The 20154-nt window shown below is 43.7% G+C and overlaps 1 protein-coding gene across 6 annotated transcripts in view; it reads left to right on the top strand.

Annotated features, from left to right (window-relative positions):
• Nucleotides 1-20154, top strand: part of SYTL5 (synaptotagmin like 5) — an 885600-nt gene that overhangs the window by 735407 nt on the left and 130039 nt on the right. For all 6 annotated transcript variants that reach the window (XM_069636554.1, XM_069636560.1, XM_069636555.1 and 3 more), the window contains one exon: nt 17456-17548. In XM_069636554.1, coding sequence (XP_069492655.1) covers nt 17456-17548 — 93 coding nt within the window. The remainder of the gene's footprint in view (nt 1-17455; nt 17549-20154) is intronic.

Raw genomic sequence — 20154 nt, 5'->3', positions numbered from 1 at the left:
CTGACTAACTCCCCTCTAGCCCCAGCCAAACCTGACTGGGTACGTGCCCCAACTCTGTAGGCCACTGTCAAATTGTTTTGACTTCCTGGAAATGCCCCGACAAGCATTCTGAACATCCTGGGGAAACCAAACTCCATTACAGCACACTCTGCACTCCAACTCTCCATCGAGCAGATGATCTGTTTGAACACTGTGCAGTACTGAAATGCAGCTCCTGCGCATACACCTTAGCAAAGGAAACTCCCCAGCATCGTCATCATTTTGGCCTGGAGCCTCGCCAAATGTGTCACTTCTGTGAGAAGGGAAGGACACTTTGTTTGTTTCTATTTGTGCATTGACAAAAGCACAGCCGCACAAACACCAGGATGCAAGGGTCCTCTTTTCTTTGCCACCTTGACGTCACCATTTGCAGCGTTCGGAAAAGGACACCAGATGTGCGTCCCTCCTACTAGGCCTGTCCCCAGTCCCCTGTTCTACGCACCTGCTAAGCTTCCACCAGAAGCGGAACAGGGTTGCCACACATGGCGCGCAGCTCTCCTTACCCCAGCCCTTTCCAACCTCATGCCAGGGAAAAATGCTGGAACGCCAGTAGCTTCTCCATGCTGTGCTGCCAAACCGCATGTCAACTCTGCCATGGTCGCTGCATGGCGACCCCAAGGATGGCGATCTGTGGCGCAGTATCTTTGTGCTCACTCCGACCTCGTGGGTGTGGGGAAGTTCTTACTGGGGGTAGTGTCCGCTCTCTGCTGCACCCTCCTCAGCAGCTCCTGACCTGTTGCCATCCCATCCTCGTTGCCAGTGAAATAAAGGTTGCCGGACCGTGATAGGTAAGTACACTCTACTTTAATGTCCATTGGTTGCCCATTCTTAGGGTTCACATAAGAGGCAAGGAAGGCAGGTTGGTACACAAAGACGAGACGTACAGATATGCACACTGAATCCCCCACACCCACGCAGACAGCTCCCTTCAGTCAACTCCCAATGGTCACCCTTGGAAGCCAGGAGGACACACATTACACACATCCCCCAGAAGCTCTGATGTCACCCAGAACATGCACACACAGCACATTACTACAGATTCCTCTTCTACAAAAGCCTGCATCTGTTGAATGACCACTTTCTCCAGGACTTTCCCAGGCCACAGAAGTCCTGCAATGGGGCGATAATTCTGGATGACCAGGGGATCAAAATTAAATTTTTTGAATAAAGGTGTCAGTATTGTGTGTTTCAGTGTCTGAGGCACCAAGTCCTGGTCCAGGGATTTATTGACAAATGCAGTCAAGAATGTAGAGATTTCCTCCACCATATGCTTTGCTGCAAATGCAGGAAGGGGAGATAGGGTGTCATTTGTGGGTTTCAGGGCTTTAACCAGTGAGCATATGTAGTCCTGGGATACAGGATGAAAGTTGAACTGCTTCATGATGTCTACTCCCCTAGGCTGCTCCTGTCCTAAAGTGGACTGGTTAGTCATCTCTCCCGTAACATTTTGAACTGGAGTCTGAACTTTAGCCAATACATTTGTCTTAATGCATTCAATTTTCTCCTCGAAAAATCTATTGAAAGTATTGGCTTGTGCTAATGAAGGTGTGATAGAAGAGCCCTTACGGGTAGGATGACAAAACTTAGATACAATAGAGAATAATTCTCTAGGTTGGTTACTCGCAACCACAATCTCTTTATGTAGAAATTCCTGTTTAGCTTCAAAGATCGCTTTTTTATAGTTAGTAAGTGCTGTTCTTGCTCTACTGATGTTCTCTCAAGTTTGGTTCTCCCGTCATTTACGTCCCGTGGAACTAACTCATTTATTTAAGGGCACTAAATTCTGGGTAAACCAGGCTTTTGAAACCCTTCTCTTCTTGAGTTTCATGGGTGCAAAATTAGTACATAAAGTGTACAAGCACTCAGTCCCAACAGTAAATAAATCCTCGCTGGGTAACAAACTATCGACTAAGGCTAGCAATTCCCTGACCTCTATTGCAGGGATTTTGTCTAAGTCTTTACGTTTCTGCGTTAGTACGGTGGGGTTATCGTGGGCCCTTGATTGTTCTTTCGGGGGCAGACATGATAAATAGCTGAACAGAGTGGTCCGACCAGTGAATAGGTAGGTTGTCTGTGAGGTAGGTTTGATTACCTCTCATCATAAGCATATCCAGACAATGGCCTTTCATGTGGGTAGGTACATTTCCTAATGATTGTAGACCATGTTTTTCAAAAATGTCCCAGAGTTCTGGTTTTTTGGAGTCATCTAACCAGATGTTCCAGTCTCCTAATCATAGAATCACTCTATATTTAGTGCCTATAGTGGTCAGAAATAAATCAATATTTTCTAAAAAGATTCTATGAGGTTCTGGGGATCTATATCCCAGCACAATATGCACAGCCGAGTTTGGAGATGTTTCAATGGTCATGTGTCCCACTTGTGAGTCATGATCCCATTCAAGACTATTAAGATGGGAAATTTGCAGTGAATTCTTGTAAATAACTGCAATACCCCCCCCCCTCTCGTTTATCAACTCACTTTATACATTGTGTCAGGAAATTTTCTGGTACTGAAACATGGAATAAGGCCTGTGAAGTGTCTGAAAACCATGTTTCAGTAATTAGAAGGAGATCTAAATTGTGTTCCTCAATCAGATTAGCCACTTCTGTTGCATGGGCACACACAGATCTGGCATTAATTAATGCTGCCTTAATGCCTGTGTGGCGGTTACTGATAGGCATTACCTTACTTGGACGGGAGATACCTAAATCTCAAATTTTATTTAGCAGTCTCAATGTAAAGTCCCCCTTGTCATTATCCAGTGCCCTTAATAGGTCGCCTTTATATATATGACCTTGAACCCATCAATATTCAGTTTGTCTGTATCACTGCCTGTTCAGCAAAAAAACACCTCTCACATCAAGAGCGTGATGAGATCAGAAAAACTGCTTTGCCTTGCTTTTATGGAAACCATGAATCTCAGACTAGAATGTTTACCTTGACTCTGTCATGCAACAACAATGATGTCCATAAAAAAGGACAAGGGCTTGCCTGAATCTTTCCAGCCAGTATCAAGTGCCAACTGATCAACTGCAGACCATTCAAAAACATTGAATACCCGGCACTTAAAGTTTGCATCATTCCAACACTTATATTCCGATCATCATTTCATACATGCCCTATGGCTCAACCCTAGCTTCTTTCCAGAATGGAATGTATTCTTAACAGTAATACCCAACCTCTCATACAAAGTACTGATGATGGGTTACCTCAATGCCTGTTTCAATACTACGGTGACCAGACATGGCCATGATCTTCTAAATACAATGAACATTTCTGGTTTTCGCACATCATATCTAATGCATAACCTAGATGTCAAGTACTCTCTTGAAATGGTGTCATTGCTGATACTAAGTCTGACCCCAACTTCTAGTTGGTCTGTTACCTAATTCAGGGCTGCCTCTTACCGCTGCACAGTAAATCAATCCCACAACCTGTGAGCATGGGAGACATATTCACTTTCAGTTCATAAAATAAATGTCATCAGAGGGCTTTGTTTGCTTTCAACCATGACACTGTGGCATACAAGCCTGACCCATATGTCCTGCTGCAGAACTATCAAAACAGTGTCACATTGAAGATAATAGCAGTATGGCAGAAGCTAAAGACATATTGAGCAGAAAAAGACATTGTTCTAGCACCAGAGAATTGACTCAGCGTTTTTTCTAAATATGTTTACATTTTAAATGATTTGTTTTATTAATTCCCACTTGTCTCTCTTTGTTGGTTACGATGCCTTTTTGCACTTAGTTATTGTTTAGACACATCACTTCCTAGCACTCCCTCTTTTTGATTCACTATTTTATTGTGTACACATTTGTTTCAAAAGCGATTTGAGCAATGTTTTGCAAGACTCGAACTTGATGATAACATAATACAAAAATGTTTTAGGTCGTCAAAACTGATGGTGTGTATAGGTACACATTCCTGTTCATCTGCATCTGTGTTGATTGTCCTTGTTAATGCACTATACACACGGAGAATTGTTATAGAGCATCCCTGGGAGTATTAGAATAATGATCTATACATTTTCCATGTAATACCACCCCAAGAGCTTAGTGAGAGCAGGGTGTGCCTTGGGTGGGAGCTATGGCCGGCTAGCTGCCACATTAAGTGTTTTGGATTTCATTTTGTTTGCAGTTGGGCAATTTTGCCTGTGAGGGCATCTTGGATGTTGCTGCACCAGGTGTTAACTTTGGTGATGGTCAAAGGGGGTGAGGTGGGTGTTCTGAGTTCATTGAGAATGGTAAATAATTCAGGCGAGCTTGACGCTGCTTCTGATATTCTGCTATTGTAAGAAGCAGCTTTGGTTGCCCGGTGGGGTGTTTACATTTTCTAGATTGTTCTAAAAACAGAGCTTATTTGGTGCACTTGGGTCTTTCTACCAAGCAACTTTGGTGGCTCGCTTTTATGCTCATAAGGTGTGGATTTGTGCGGTGGACCATGTATTTAGATGGTTGGAATTAATTTATTTGTATAACCTGAGTGGGGCTAGGGACTCCACTGCATTGGATAGTAGGGAGTTATACTGTTCTACTAAGGAGTTGACGATGTAATTCGTTGGTAACTCTGTGGTGAGCAGTGGTAATAGCCGATCACTTGTGAGGTTCCGGGTGCTGCGGGCTAGTGTGGAGGGTAGGTAGGAGGATGGGATACTGGGTTTTGGTGGCATATGTAAAGAGAAGATTACGCAGTGGAAGTCAGTCCAAGGGCAGGCAATATTGGAGATGACTGATGTGTTGCAGTTGTGGTCAAATAACCAGTCTAATGTGCAACCTTGGGGGTGTGTGGGATCTAGTATCTTTTGAGAGCAACCAATGGCGGAGCTGGCTTTGGCTAAGGCTGAGGTGTGGGTGTCTATCGGATCATTGAATCCGAGGTTGAAGTCCCTTAGGACTAAGAGCTGTGTGTTTCGCTTGAGGTTGCCACTTATTGTTTGGAGAAGGTCGTCCTCAGTGATTAGGGGGGCCTGAAGGTCGATAGAGTAGGAAGAGTGAGATGGAGCAGTTTGGTGAGCAGCTGAGCTTATTGGCTAGTGTTTCACGAATTGGAATGAGTGTGGTGGTGGTCCGGCAAAGTGGAATAGAGGCCTCGTATATAAAGGCCACACCACCGCCTTTTCTTTCTGACCTGTCTACTCTAAGTATAGTGTAGCCCGAGAGGATAGCAATGGGGAGTGCTGGACCAGCTGCAGGGTTGAGCCAGGTTTCAGTGATGGCTAAGATATTGAAACCTTTAGAGATTATCAGATCATGGATGTCAAGTGTGTGAGCTGCGACAGATCTAGCACTGATCAGTGTGCATATTAAAGATGGAGGCTCGAAGCTGTTCAGAGTAGTGTTGTGTGCTGGGGCAGGCATCTTGGAGGTCCTGGGTTTGGCGTGAGGATTGCTGGTTTGGGTACGGAGACACAGGAGTGAATTGCCTGTGCTGATGTTGAGGTGGTAATGACTAGTAAGGGTCCTTGATGTCTGTCCATTACAGGGAGTAATGCATTCTGGGTTGGAGCGAGGCATAGTAGATGCATCGTGGACCTGGTTGGGCTTCGGGGTGGTTTTGGATGCAGGTGTTGTAGCAGCATTTTTCTATGGTACATATGTCATTGCAGGGTTACTACTGATGAGGCCTTTGGGCACAGGTAGGCTAACGTTGCAGGCTTTGGGCACAGGGCTGGTGACTATTGGGTGCAGGTAGATTGATATTGCAGGCTTTGGGCTCAGTGGGCACACAGCTGGCCCATGCATGACTCTTGGGTGCAGGTAGATTGATATTGCAGGCTTTGGGCGCACCGGGCAGGCATGACTCTGGCACACAGGTAGGTTAATAATGAAGGCTTTAGGCGTAGGGCTGGAGCAGGCATGAACCCTGGGCAGAGGTAGGCTAACAATGCAGGCTTTAGGCGCAGGGCTGGTGCGGGCATGAATCTGGGGCACAGGGATGCTAACAATGCAGGCTTTGGGTGCAGTGGGCACAGGGCTGGTGACTCTGGGGCACAGGTAGGCTAGCAGTGCAGGCTTTAGATGCAGGGTTAGCGCAAGCATGACTCTGGGGCATGGGTAGGCTAGCAATGCAGGCTTCAGGCACAGGGCTAGCACAGGCATGTCTCTGAGGCGCAGGTAGGCTAGCAATGCAGGCTTTAGGCACAGGGCTAGCGCAGGCATGACTCTGGGGCACAGGTAGGCTAGCAGTGCAGGCTTTAGATGCAGGGCTAATGCAGGCATGACTCTGGGGCATGGGTAGGCTAGCAATGCAGGCTTAAGGCACAGGGCTAGCGCAGGCATGACTCTGGGGCACAGGTAGGCTAGCAATGCAGGCTTTAGGAACAGGGCTAGCGCAGGCATGACTCTGGGGCACAGGTAGGCTAGCAATGCAGGCTTTAGAAGCAGGGCTGGCGCAGGCATGAGTCTGAGGCACAAGTAGGCTAGCATGAGAAGTCTCTTATTTGTGCCTGGGTATTGTGATGTTTCCAGCTAATGATTGTTTTTGTTGGAGGGCCTTAAACCTCTTTGCACTAACTTCATATTGAATGACTACCACCCAAAGTAACCCCATCTGGCACTCTGACATCTTAACGGTTATCTTTCCTTACCTGCACCAGCTTTCTGAGGTGAATGAGATATTGTATTTTGACAAAAACAAATATTCCAGTGAAGGCCATGCCGTATGACATGGAAACCGTCTTTAGTGCATGCACACAATTGGAACATGCTACTGATCTGGTGCCCCTTGAGAGGAACCCCCTTTTCTCTGCCCACTTCCTCCACCGCAGACCGTGGAAAGATATAACCTTCCCTAGGTGAAGGATGGTCTCTGGTTTGCCAGCCTTTGTGTGTGTGCTGTTGCCTCTCGTTCAGCTCAGTGTTGCGGTCGCACATGCGTGTTGTCATCCCGCAGTGCTTCCGTGCTCCTAGATGAGCTGATCATTTCTGGTCATTTCCTAACATGCAGGTATGCCCCTTGTTCTCGAATGATTGCAGGTGCCTTGATTGGAGTATATTGATTCGGGTATAGCCTCATAGTACCTTTATAAAGCACATGGCAGAGAAGAAAAACAACACTTCCCATCACTCCTCGCCCCCTTCATTAAGTCCATTGTTGCAAAAATAAAAACTCCACTAAGGCTTGGCCAACCCTTTGACATGCTTATTTTATGAATATGTATTTTAATGAATTGTTACAGTTACAGAAAAATGTAACTTGCTCATTTGTATTATTTTTATTTATACAGTGGTATGTATGCATGTGTTACAATGAACTGATAGATTATGTATTACAATGAACAAGTGTATGTTCTGGGCAATACTGCAGTGCCTCACAAAGCGAGGCAGGGTAACTGCTGTTACCATTCAGCAGGCCCGGAGAGGGGCAGCCAAACCTTTTCCCTTCACTGCTCCTCCCCCCCCCCAAGTCAAAGAGACACGCAGTCTGACCTACACAATGCTGAGGAAGGGTGAAGTGTGAACAATCACTTCACCCTTCCTTCATGCAACAAGGTGCTAAGCACCTAAGGAAACCAACAGGCAGGCAGGGACCAGGTTCAAAGATCTGGCCCCCCCGGAGGGCCAGCTAGTCGGCTATCCGGCCGGGGGCTGAAACATAACCGCCCCCACTAGTACGCATAACAAAGACCCAGGGCTTCCCTGGGTCTTATAAATACAGAGTAGCATGCTCTGAGAAAACACAAACAGTTTGTGGATCCTGAACGGGGACCCAAACACACAGGAGGTGCACTGTTTACTCAGTGCCTTCCAAAACCTTTGCTTCTTTACCACAAAACGCTCCCACCCTACAAATAAGGGAGAAGAACAAAGGAAAAGAAGTGCAGGGCACTGTACGGTGCCCACAACAAGTCGTGGGACAAGAGAAGGCGGGCACGGGCCACAGGGGGTAACCCCTAGTCCTGGTGCCCAGAAAGTATGTTACTTATCGTGATATGTGATCATTGTTATGTGCATAACCATATCTGTACAATAAAACCTACAGCCTTTTATTGCCAACACTGACAAACAACGTGTCAGTCAAATCATTCTGGGTGAGGGTATGGGATCGGCAATGTACAAGTATGCATGCATATGGGTTCAGCAGTTACATTGTGTGTGGATGAAGCCCTTTTCTGGTCAGTAATATGCTCCCCCTGCTGCCCTCCTCTTCTCTCTTGCAGTCACTCCGTGTTTGGCTATATGGTGCCAGAAATGGAACATCCCATTCTAAATGTGGCAGGAACTGGTACAATAATACAGCAATTGCATCTTTCCGACCCTACTTACCAGTGACGCACAGGATACAACATAACCTGCTTTGAGGGCCACATTTAGTTGGTATTTGTCTCGTGTGGCATTTTAATGGCTGGGTGTCCCTGCATAGTTACTTTCAATTTCCGCACACCATCCAGTATGGAGCCCACGCCTCGTAGTCACCTCTGCATGCTTTGCAAATATGGTTGGAGGTATCTGAGGCCACTGTGCAACGCCAATACCTACAAGTCCCTGCCTCGCGCCACTCTAACCCTGTGCTGTTTATCAGTAAACTTTGAAGTTCCCCATACTCCCCAGCACGTAAACCCATACCTATAATGGAAAACTTGAAACTATCAGTCCCTCATGCAAACTGATGTCTGCTTAAAAGGTGACGGGTGGGACGACAGCCAACTAGTTGACCTCTTCGTTCGCAAATTCAGCACAGCTTTCAATCTGTGTAAAGTACAGATCAGCAGTTCCCATTTGAAGTACCTTCAAGACAAACCTTTTTTTTTTTGTTAAATCTAATGACTTTTCAAAGTCGACCTTTATAAAATTAGCTTAGCAAGAACATTCCAAGGTGGATGGTTATCAGGTCCCCCCTTTCTGTTCCTCCCCCACACCGTCCCCTCATTTACATTTAATGGTTAACGATTTCTATTTATTTTTTAACAAACAGGAAACTGCATTAAATATTAGAAGGTTGAAGCCCATTAAATAGTAATGGGGGAGTACCCTTTTAAGTCTTTTGCTATTGCATGGTGAAAGGGTGTGTATGGGTGGGACATTAAACACGCATAGCCTCTCTCCCTGATATGTGTTTGTTTGAAGTGATCTCTTTGATGTACGTCTGACCGATTCTCATGAGAACCCTTTTGGTTTTTTTCTGATGTATATCAGACCAGCTGTTGATATGTTTGCCAGCTCATAATCCATGTCTTTATTTTCCTTCCACTGCCTTCTGCATCCTATTATAATACTTAAAAGAACACAGTGTTTATTGAGTAAACAAGTAATAGCACAGGATGAAGGTCTCGCTTTGTAAGTGAATGAGGAGGTGAGTTGGTGAATATGACCAGGTGGATGAATTCGTGAGTGGGTGAATATTACCAGACTGTGGATTAATGAGTGTGTGAATATGGTGCTGTGTATGGATGGATGAGTGGATGAATCTGGTTCTATGGATGTATGGGTGGGTATGGGAATATGGTTGTGAATATGGTTGGTTGCAGGTGTGCATAGATCCATAAGTGGGTGAATGTGGTTGCGTGTGTGGATGAGGGGGAGAACATAATAGTAAGGACGAATGAAGGAAATATGGTTGTATGGATCAATGGCTGGATGAGTTTATGGATGGCGGGATAGATGAGTGGGTGAATATGGTCATATAGGTAAATGGATGATTGGGTGAATAGTTTTGATAATGATGAATGGGAGAATGAATGGGTGCAAGTGGTTGTATGTTTGAACAGATGGATAGGCGTAGGAGTGGGTAGGGTGAATATGGATTCACGGGTGTATGGATGACTGAGTAGAAATAGTTGGATGGATGGATGAGTAGGTGAATATGGGTGATGATGTATTAGAAACTATTTCTGGGGGCCTTATCCCACCGCCCCCCCCCCCAAAATGAATGATCACTATCCATATAGCATGTAACTGATTTGGGGTACAGGCACAAATGAAAAGCAGACAACTGATAGAAAATGATGTGTAGCATATCCTGCTCAGAGGGCACTAAAGATTGTTGCATAATGAGAAATACAGAACACCTGCATAGACAGACTAGAGTGAATCCAGAATTGGGCTAAGAGTGTATTTAAATGCATGACCACAGGATCTCATAAAGCTGGTCCTCAAACCTCTCCATTGGTTGCCAAAGGAATCCAGAATCACGTTCACAAACCATTGCCATGTGCATAAAATCACTTGATGTAAGGGTCCAAAATACCTCCAGAAAATCCCCTCAACATTCCAACTGGAGCCGAGCTCCAACCATCCTTAAGCATGGAGGCAGATTATTGGGAGGACTGGCCCATACAGGGTGGAACACAATTAAACCTAAACTGGGAGCCGATTCCAATCACATGCGATTCACAACATTTCTTCAAAAAACGTTTAACTAACCTTAGTTTTCTATGCAAACTAATGAAGAATGGCATAGAGAGGGTGATTCCCTGCATAAGGTTGCACTTTAGGGCTCATCGATGTCCAGAAGAATGTAATTCATAAAGTATTCTAAAACACATACTAAGATATTCATTCTAAGAGCTGCGAAGTGACCTAAGGTGACCTGTATCCCAGTACAAAATAAAGGATACACATGTACCACAGACTAGACATAACAGGATTTCTGCATCAAAAACATTTACAGACCCTCTTGCAAATGTGTATCACGCGGAGGAATTGCATGTTACATATACTTTACATGGATTTAGCAGTCTCTGTCATCAGCTTTGCCAACCAGCTCTGAAAGGTTTTTTTTCCACGGGTTTCATTTGCACAACATTTAAAGGTAATTTCCTCTGTTTTCAAAGAAGTGCATTTCAAAATGTCAAACTCCCTGGGTTTCCGGGCATGCAAGCATCGATGCTTTCAGAAGCATTTTGCTGGTGTGAACTACTTTCGAAATGGAGATGTCTTTAGGTGGGTGCACTATGAATGTATGGGTCTGTGGAACCGGGCCGTATTTTCTATGTTCTCATAGTCACATGGCTGCATATGGGCAATGGGCAGAGCAGCACTGCAGCCATAAACACAGAAATTATGCAAATTATCAAAGATTGTGATTCGGTGGCAAAAATGTAAAAGCATCTAAACTTGTGCGGCTATGAGGCTAGTCTCTGCCCGGACACTGACACATCCAGTGTAACACGTGAGATGTCGCCAATGAAAGAAAGCCTTGCCTTAGTACCAGAGCCAGGGTAACAGGGAGGAGCTAGTCACCAAATTGGGTTGTATTACATAGGATGGAAAGATCTGCTGCAGGTGGCGACTGTGTCACGTGGGTAATGGATTTTTATCATGGAGCGATAATGCCATATTCCTGCGCCGCCCACTCCCCGCACATCACCCCCCCTCTCCCCTCCCCCCACCACGCGCGACTAGAGGCTACTCTGTTCGGATGCTCATTGTTAATGTAACTGAAGTCCGTTGCATTGGACCCTATAAAACCCTGACAATGAAGTGCTTGACGGGCCTTATTCACAGGACAGGAGTCCTCCTGATTCCCTGTCCATTCTTGCACAGCTGTATGGAAACAGACCTGACTCTGCTGTGCTGCCTGGGATGTGTCCTGGATTCATTCCCAGGGCTTCATCAGGCCTCTGGAGAGTGTCCTTTCTGAAGAAAGCACAGCCTACAGAAAGCTGCTGGTAACTTCATCTTGGGAGCAAATACAAATATTGAAGCTGGCTACTATTTTGAAGATTACAAAGCTGAAGAAGTGTTAGTAACAGTATGCCGAATTGATTTTATGTTTTAATGTGGGCGTAAAATGTTCCGGGATTTGTTTTCAAATTCCCCTGCCCCCTTTGCCTTGTGTTGTTCCTAAGCGCCTACTCTGTGTGTACATTTGACTTCTATCCGGGAGGGCGAAGGGGAAGGGGGTTCCCTCTCTCCCTGAACTCACTGGTATGTGAAGGCGCTCACCCTGCTTCCAACTTGTTGTCAAGCCTGCTTTGAAAATCATACTTCACAACACACTGTGAAGGAGCAAGCGCTAAATCCTGGGGCTCCTGAATCACCATATAGCTTTTATTTATTTTGTTCATTTGTTTTTTACATTTGATATCTAAAAAATGTATTGCACGTCCCCTTGTGGACATTGTAGAGATAGCACTTAATTGTCTTCTTGAGTGCCTAACATAATAGGCAATGCATGTATCCAGTGTTAGATTCATCCTTTTGGTTTGGTTTGTTGAGGGTTTGTTCATCAGGAACGTGTTTCTACATATTCCTTTCTACAAGAATCGCCCTGCGCAATATGCATACCTCTCATTGACAAAACCTTTTCAACATATATGCTGCCTGCTTGCCAGTGGAGTTGCTCGGTCTGGAAAAGACCTGGGGCTAAACTGATGTCAGAACTGTTGGAACTGGGGGCTAGCTAGTCTTTTGGCTGTAGCTCCTGGGATTCTATCTGGGGCTACAACCAAAAGATCAGGGGCTATAGCCCCCTTAGCTCCCACCTTAGCAACGCCCCTGCTGCTTGCCACCAATGGCTCCAAACTCCTTGTTGAATGCCCTTAAGTCTGTAATCGTGTGTAGGACTCGTCTCCTTGAATCCCAACACATAAGTATTTCAATTATTTGTAGTTTCTAAGTCCTTTCACATAAAGGCGCATGGTTTTAAATATGACAATGTAAATTGCATACCTGCCTTAAAAGACAATTTAATGTTGCTAAAAGGAACCACCTTTTAGCGCTGCTGTAGTGCCCATGGGCTCTGCTGCACAGTCATGGCTACTAGCCTCGTAAAGACTGTGAGCCATGGAATGGCATGCCGAGGCATTTGTCAGGGATTTCAAGACTTTGATCAAGGCATACTCTAGGATATATCAAAGCTTGACTGAACTTGCAGATACAACAACTAGTATGCGGATATGAGTTCAAAACTAGTTTCTTTTACAGTTTTGCAGTGTAAGACATGCTCAATTTGTGATATGCCTGGATGTGAATATTGCACTAAAGTTCAGTTGTAAGAGAAACTCAGGCCCGTGGGATCAAGTAAAACTTGTCAAGCCCAATTTCACAATTAAAGATGGAGGTTTCCAGTTCAATCGTGAAACATCAGCAATATTCAAAATGCAGACACCATGAAGGACATACTCATGACAGGAGTGTAACTCCCTGAAATGGCATCACCAGGAATAGGTTTGTATCCCTTACAATGGCAGCATCAGGAATAGGTTTGGATCCCTTACAATGGCAGCATCAGGAATAGGTTTGGACCCCTTACAATGGCAGCATCAGGAATAGGTTTGGATCCCTTACAATGGCAGCATCAGGAATAGGTTTGGATCCCTTACAATGGCAGCATCAGGAATAGGTTTGGATCCCTTACAATGGCATCATCAGGAATAGGTTTGGATCCCTTACAATGGCAGCATCAGGAATAGGTTTGGATCCCTTACAATGGCATCATCAGGAATAGGTTTGGATCCCTTACAATGGCAGCATCAGGAATAGGTTTGGATCCCTTACAATGGCATCATCAGGAATAGGTTTGGATCCCTTACAATGGCATCATCAGGAATAGGTTTGGGTCCCTTACAATGGCAGCATCAGGAATAGGTTTGGATCCCTTACAATGGCATCATCAGGAATAGGTTTGGATCCCTTACAATGGCATCATCAGGAATAGGTTTGGATCCCTTACAATGGCATCATCAGGAATAGGTTTGGATCCCTTACAATGGCAGCATCAGGAATAGGTTTGGATCCCTTACAATGGCAGCATCATGGGTATGGACTGACACCCCAAGATTAGTTTTGACAATGGTTTGCCTTTTTTGTAGGGGGTAGTGGCTAGTTAGGGGATCTCCCGTGGATAGGGCCAGGGTAGGAATAGCCTAAAATTAGTAGGTCTGAAATCCTAAGGGGCAGTGTGTGGACCGGAAGAAGGCCTAGCCATCTGTCTCTTTAAAGATGGTAAATTACATGAAGAGCAAATCATTTAACAAATGTGCGAAGTATTCCTTAATCTGTAGGACTGAGACTGATCTTGGGCTGACAATTATGTGTGACACTTCCACTCACTTGTAGGTTTTTGCAAGCACATTCAAGTAAAAACAGAAAGGTCCTTGCATACGATAACAGGCCTAGACCTTCTCAACCACAATGCTAACAGTTCCATAAGCAGACCAGCAAGTACAGTGGAACTTTAGGGGGGCCAAAACGTCAAATGGTAGGAAAAGGGCTACCTTCAATGACTTTGTGTGGGTAGGACAAATGTGCTTGTATGGTGCCAGATTCCCGCTCTTGAATGTTTGTGAGAACTAGTGTCAAATCAGCAGCCAGTTTAATGCAATGCAATTTAAATCACATTGGTCCAGTAACATTACCCAAACACATGATACGTTTTTAAAAGAAATCTCATTATTATGGCAGCTATCATCGTGGTATTGCTGTGATTGTGGTGTGGTGCATGGTTGGGTTTATCAGTAGGTAGATTGATGCATATCCAGCTGCATTGTTCCATAATTCCATCTGAAACTGAGTGGCACTACAGTTGCAATGTTTTTGAGGTGGCAGTGCATAGTCGGAAGGGAGGTCCTAGAAAACTGATTCGATACTGTGGGCCCTGAATTTGTGCTATGGCATAGTGTCACCTGACATAACATAGCCCAGACCAACAACTGATCTCAACAAACAACTTCAGCACCAAAACTGCACAGGTTGCACAATGGAACACACACCACCCAAATACAAATGTCTACATGAAATGTCCTAAACACTGCACTAACCCACCACAGAAACACCAACACAACTCTCCACACTCCTTAAACACCACTATGACAGACAAGCACATGAATCATTTACATTAGCAACTTGGAATGCACATACAGCACTGCTCAAGTCAAGTCACAAAATACTGAAAACGTGCGCACTACAGGCATCCACATCTTTTCTGATCTGCATGCATCAACATTGCAAAAAAGCATCATGGCCCTGCTCCTGCCCTGTAATGTAGGCACTTGAGCACATAACTTCTGTGCTCTACTTAGTACAAACATTTAAGTTTTGGATTTCAAGAACTACAATAATACTGTCTTATAATGTTTACTTGAAAAATACACAAATCCCATACAAAAGCAATCTGGCAATATATAAATTAAGCCAAAAGAATACCATTGTTCCTTCATGTCCTAGAATGCATAACAAATATAGCCTGACAAATCTCCTATTGATCAGCGGTGGGATTTTAGCACTTTAAGGAATATAGGGGGTATTTTTATTTAAAAGCATGCATTTCATGGAGGGGATCTGTTGCATTTACACTTGTTTGCTAATTGATTCGATGATGCCTGTTATGCATGGATTCATTTGGAATCTGCCTGCTTTAGCTGGGTAAAAAAGGCAGTTTCCCAAAAAATCTTAAAGCATTTTTGGCAGCATGAACATGTCATGTTGGCATAAATGCTGTTGAATGATTAAGAGGTTGGCAGGGGCAAAAATAGGAATTCCGTTCTCTGCCTCCTCTCCACCACACAAATGAATGAAACTATGGTGCAGCATAAAAAGCATGCATACACATTTTTGCACATACATTTTACACATGTTGTTATGCCATACTGAACATGATCCCCACTATAAAGAAGTTGTGTAGAAGGTCCCATGGTGTAGAGATGTTCACAAACGTTTAGTCTGCTGTTATGCATGATGTCAAGAACAATTTGATATCCACATACATGTGAAGGTAGTAGACAGCACATGAACTAGTCTATTATTGTTTACTCACTTTAATTGTCTTGGAAGCAGACACAGGTGTGCTAGCTAATTGGGGCTGTAATGGGTCTTTCATTTGGAATGCTCCATTGCAATGCCAATTGCCTAAATATTCCTGCAGAAGAAAGGCAATGCTGATAAGAAAAGGAAACTAATTGTGCAGACTCCATTCAATCATACGGGCATTTTGTCCTGCTCATGACACATTTCTTTTGGGCTTGTTTTCTGTAGCAAACAGTGAAGTTAAAGGGGTGTGAACACACTGTGCAAGTGTCTAAATGGATCATAGCAGCATAGGCCCCATTGGATAACTGGAGGACAGAGTGCGGTTATGGGGCCAGCTTCCTTACAGCTGCTCTATAAGGGGTGCAGCACTTACAGACTTATTTAATGTCATGAAGTGTCGAGGATTCTGTATGCAGTTTGAGACTGGTGGGTGCTATATGTTAAGTGCAGGCTGGACGATTTTGTTCCGGTTGGATGCCAGATGTTGGTAAGCGCAGGCTGGATGATTTTGCATGTGGTTTGAGACTGGTGGTTGCTAGACATCGTTTTACGTGGGCAGGATGATTTATTAATGCAATTTGAGACTGGTGAATGCTAGATGGTTGCTAGAGATGACAGAAGAAGCTCATAATTGGTTGCCCTGTTGTTGTAATGCACCACCACTCGCTACATTAGCGTGCAGATTCCTCAGTTGGAAAAAAGTTGGTCTCATTACTTGGTGATTACAGGGATTGGCTTTCCGCAGCGCCCTGTCTTAATGCTGCCAGGCAAAAAACTGAGCGGGTGAAACACAAACTACAGGATAACAGCTCTGATAAGGTGGAAGGGCTTTGTCCAAGATTTTAGTGGAAAATGCGCTATAATGTTAATATTTGTTATATTAGACAAATGGATGAGGATTCAACATGGGAACCCTCCCGTCCCCTGCACACTTTCAGGTGTTTGGACTAAGTCCACTACTGTAATTTAATATTAATACAAAGAACATATAAACCAGGAAATCCAGTTTTATGTTTTTATAGTGAGATTTATGTCTTGGGTATCAAATACATATTATCAAAAGAAGAAACATTTTTTTCCCTCCTTGTTTTTCCTTCTTTTTCCCTTTTGTATTAAGAATTCAATTTTGGCCATATGAAGAAGAGGAAAGTATCCTCGAAACGCGTCGCCGCATGAATTGGATTCCACTGTCTCCTTAAATTTGTTGTGACCTATTCTTGCACTGTTTTTGCTTCTTGAATTTGTAAATGTTTCTTCTTATATTTTTTTGCCTTTTAGAACATGTTTTAATTTGATGGATTAATGTTGAAGAATTCCTTCTATTGAATGTATTTCCAAATGTAACGTAATAATGATGATGTTAGACTGGCTGATATTTTATGCATTTTTCAAAGAGTTTCATAAATTCAGCGTGCATCCATAAGTTTACATCGGCACACTCACTTCATCTGATCCTTGATAGATTGAATGAATGAGTGTGTCGCTGTGCCCCTTCATAAAATTAGTTGTTTGGTTACAAGAGTGCATTTGTATCAATAAAAAAGGCAACCGCCATTGGTGGACAATTATGGACCAGGAGTATCCGTAGAATGGACTACGATACTGGAAGGCACAAATATTTTGAATACAAGATTCAGCGCTCATTGAAATCTATCCCATCGAAAACTCTTTTAGGAGATGAGTTTCCCCCTCTTCACCACTGCCCCTTTCTGTTTTCCACTAGGACTACCTGGACGAGGCCGAAGAAGATATTGACGCAGTGATATCTTCCCACCGCGCGATGACACCAAGCAGCTTAAAAAGTGGATTCTCAATGGTAAGACCCTGGGAAGAGGGATCAATTCTAGTCTGCTTTTTGTCTTCCCATCTCAATCGCTGTATGGTTGTATTTGATGCTAGCAGAGAGCTGAGATGTTAACGCCACCGGTTGTACACTCCTTTTGAAGCACAGAGTTGCAGGATCGGGTCTGTGCATGTCTGACCTATGAATACACAGTGTTAAAGGGATCTTTGTAGAATTTAACATATAAGGGTTGTGCAAGACATGTTTCATTTAACTGGTCTTGTGGTGCATCAATTACAACGATCATTGACTGGTTTATGCTAAAGTGATCAAAGGGCTCCAATTATGGATGGACATATTAGTAAAATAAAAAGTGTATCACGTTAGCCAGAATATCCACCAGACGGTTTAAGTTTAAAGGGAAAATCCATAGTCATCATCAAACATACTTTTATTCGTTTTTTTTTACCTTCAAGTTCTAAAAAGACAGTTCATGCATAAAAGAAACATGTGTAAAAATATCAACGGTAGGCAGTGAAATAATCCATGCAATATACAATATTTACACCATACGGGGGATGGAGGGTAGGGCACATGATTTCAGGTCAATCAATACAAGCAATTACATATTGCATTCTGGGCATCCAGAGTTAGCAGCAAGTAGGGAAAGAAGTGTTAGTAATTAATTGATTTGAAAGAAACACTGAGCTATAAAGTAAGATCCCTACAGGAATGATTCAGTGCACCGCTGTGTTACTAGCAGAGAATTGATGAACTAGTCATTGGGGAGAGCAAAGCTTGCAGCCACCGACTCTTATTCATCAATGTCCGTATTACCAGGACCATACTTGACGATCCTGCCTCTCAACAGATGCCCTTTGGATAAAGCGTGCAGTGCCAAATACACATAAGGGAGCAAGCATTCTCTTAGAAATTGTATAGCAGGCATTAAATGACGGATACCTGCATTATTCAAGATGGGTTGCAGGTACATACGTCTCAAGCGGTCTGTTTTTTTGCATATTATTAAAAAGCACAAAATATTTTCTATGCCAGATCCACACATTGGGCAGAGGTCAGATTGACTCCCCTGCCACCTCTTGGTTGAACAGGCTACTGGTAGAAATCCAAACCTGAATCGGATATAGAGGGATTTCTCAAAAAGCGAGAGAATGTTGTCGAGATATACCTTGAACACTAGTTCTACTGTGGTCTCCAGAGATTCCACTCCAAATTTAAATTTTGTGGCATCGACTAAATGTTCTTCATACATATGCCTTCTTACCTTGGTTCTTATGGTATTCAGATTGCATACCAGAGGTACCTGTGGTTTCCTCCATAGATCTGGCATATCCAATTCAAGAATGCATTCCTTCACGAAACTATCCACTTTAGGCTTTTCCCCCCTTCAAGACTCATGACATGCAACAAAGCCTTCCTATATACCTCGAGCCCATCCCCATTCCAAACCCTGGCCTAGAACATTATGGCTGTGAGCAAGATCCAAGCCGAGATCCTGTTATTATCAAGTTCTCAATGAACCAGGGCTGATGGGGCTTATACAGGTAGAAGTAATCGTTTCTTCAGGAATTTCTCACATGCACACAGCTCACGTGTATGGAGTATGTCCTCATAATTCGGATCCATATGTGCATGCTGGTACCGCTTGTTTATTATAAAGTTCCATGGCAGGGGAAATTGCACCTCTATCATGTTTGGTGAACAAAGACACAATTCCACCACAATATTTATTTAGGATAGTGATGAATTTTTTACCTGTGGTTCCCAGCTATCATAGTCCTCAAACCGTTCTCCAAGGTCATTCAAGTGAGTGACTTGTTCAATAATATCACCTCATGCACGTGGTTTTAGTGATCTCCTTTTTGCATGCGGTGGTGTAAAGACCATCACTTTGCATTTTACAGTGTTTAGGGATAGCTGTAATTCTGAGCACTTATATTCAAAAATAGTCAGGGCACACTTCATTCCCTTAGGTATTGTAGCCAAGAGGACCATGTCATCCGCATAGAAAAGAGCGGGATATTTATCTCTATCAATCCTGGCCAGTCCTGGCACCCATTCATCAATACATTCTTGTATATAGCTATTGAATAGAATGGGGGCCAGGGTACAACCTTGCATGATTCCAACATTTACCCCGAAGTCCTGTGTTTGCTCGCCCCTCACCTCATATCTGACAGTAGCTGTATTAGCAGAATATAGTGAGTGTATATATAGTGAGTGTGTAATGGCAACCAGGTCAAACGGGCGTTCCGTTTCAACAAAATATTCCACAGTTGCTCTCTTGAAACGGTATCAAAGGCTGTTTTTAGGTGCATAAAGACCGAATAAAGGTGCATTTTCATTAACATAGTGTATTTTGCAATAATCAAAAAGAAAATAAATCAGTGGTCTATCATCTCCCTGTTCGACTTAAACCTGCCCGGAGATAAGTAATCACATTTTTGCGGTCGGCCGACTCCTGTAGTAATTTAAATATTAGTTCACCGAAGAGTTTGCCAACTCTGTCCAAAAGAGAAATGAGGTGGTAGATGGCTGGAGAATCTCCGACAACCTTTTCATAAATGGGTACAATTGTTGCTCTATGCCAGGAGGCTGGGATCTCACACCTGCGCAGG

The sequence above is a fragment of the Ambystoma mexicanum genome, chromosome 7p (assembly GCF_040938575.1).
Source record: "Ambystoma mexicanum isolate Mex_15411 chromosome 7p, UKY_AmexF1_1, whole genome shotgun sequence".
Classification (NCBI taxonomy): domain Eukaryota; kingdom Metazoa; phylum Chordata; class Amphibia; order Caudata; family Ambystomatidae; genus Ambystoma; species Ambystoma mexicanum.
The sequence above is the reverse complement of the archived record's forward strand: the minus strand, read 5'-3'. Positions and strand labels throughout refer to the sequence as shown.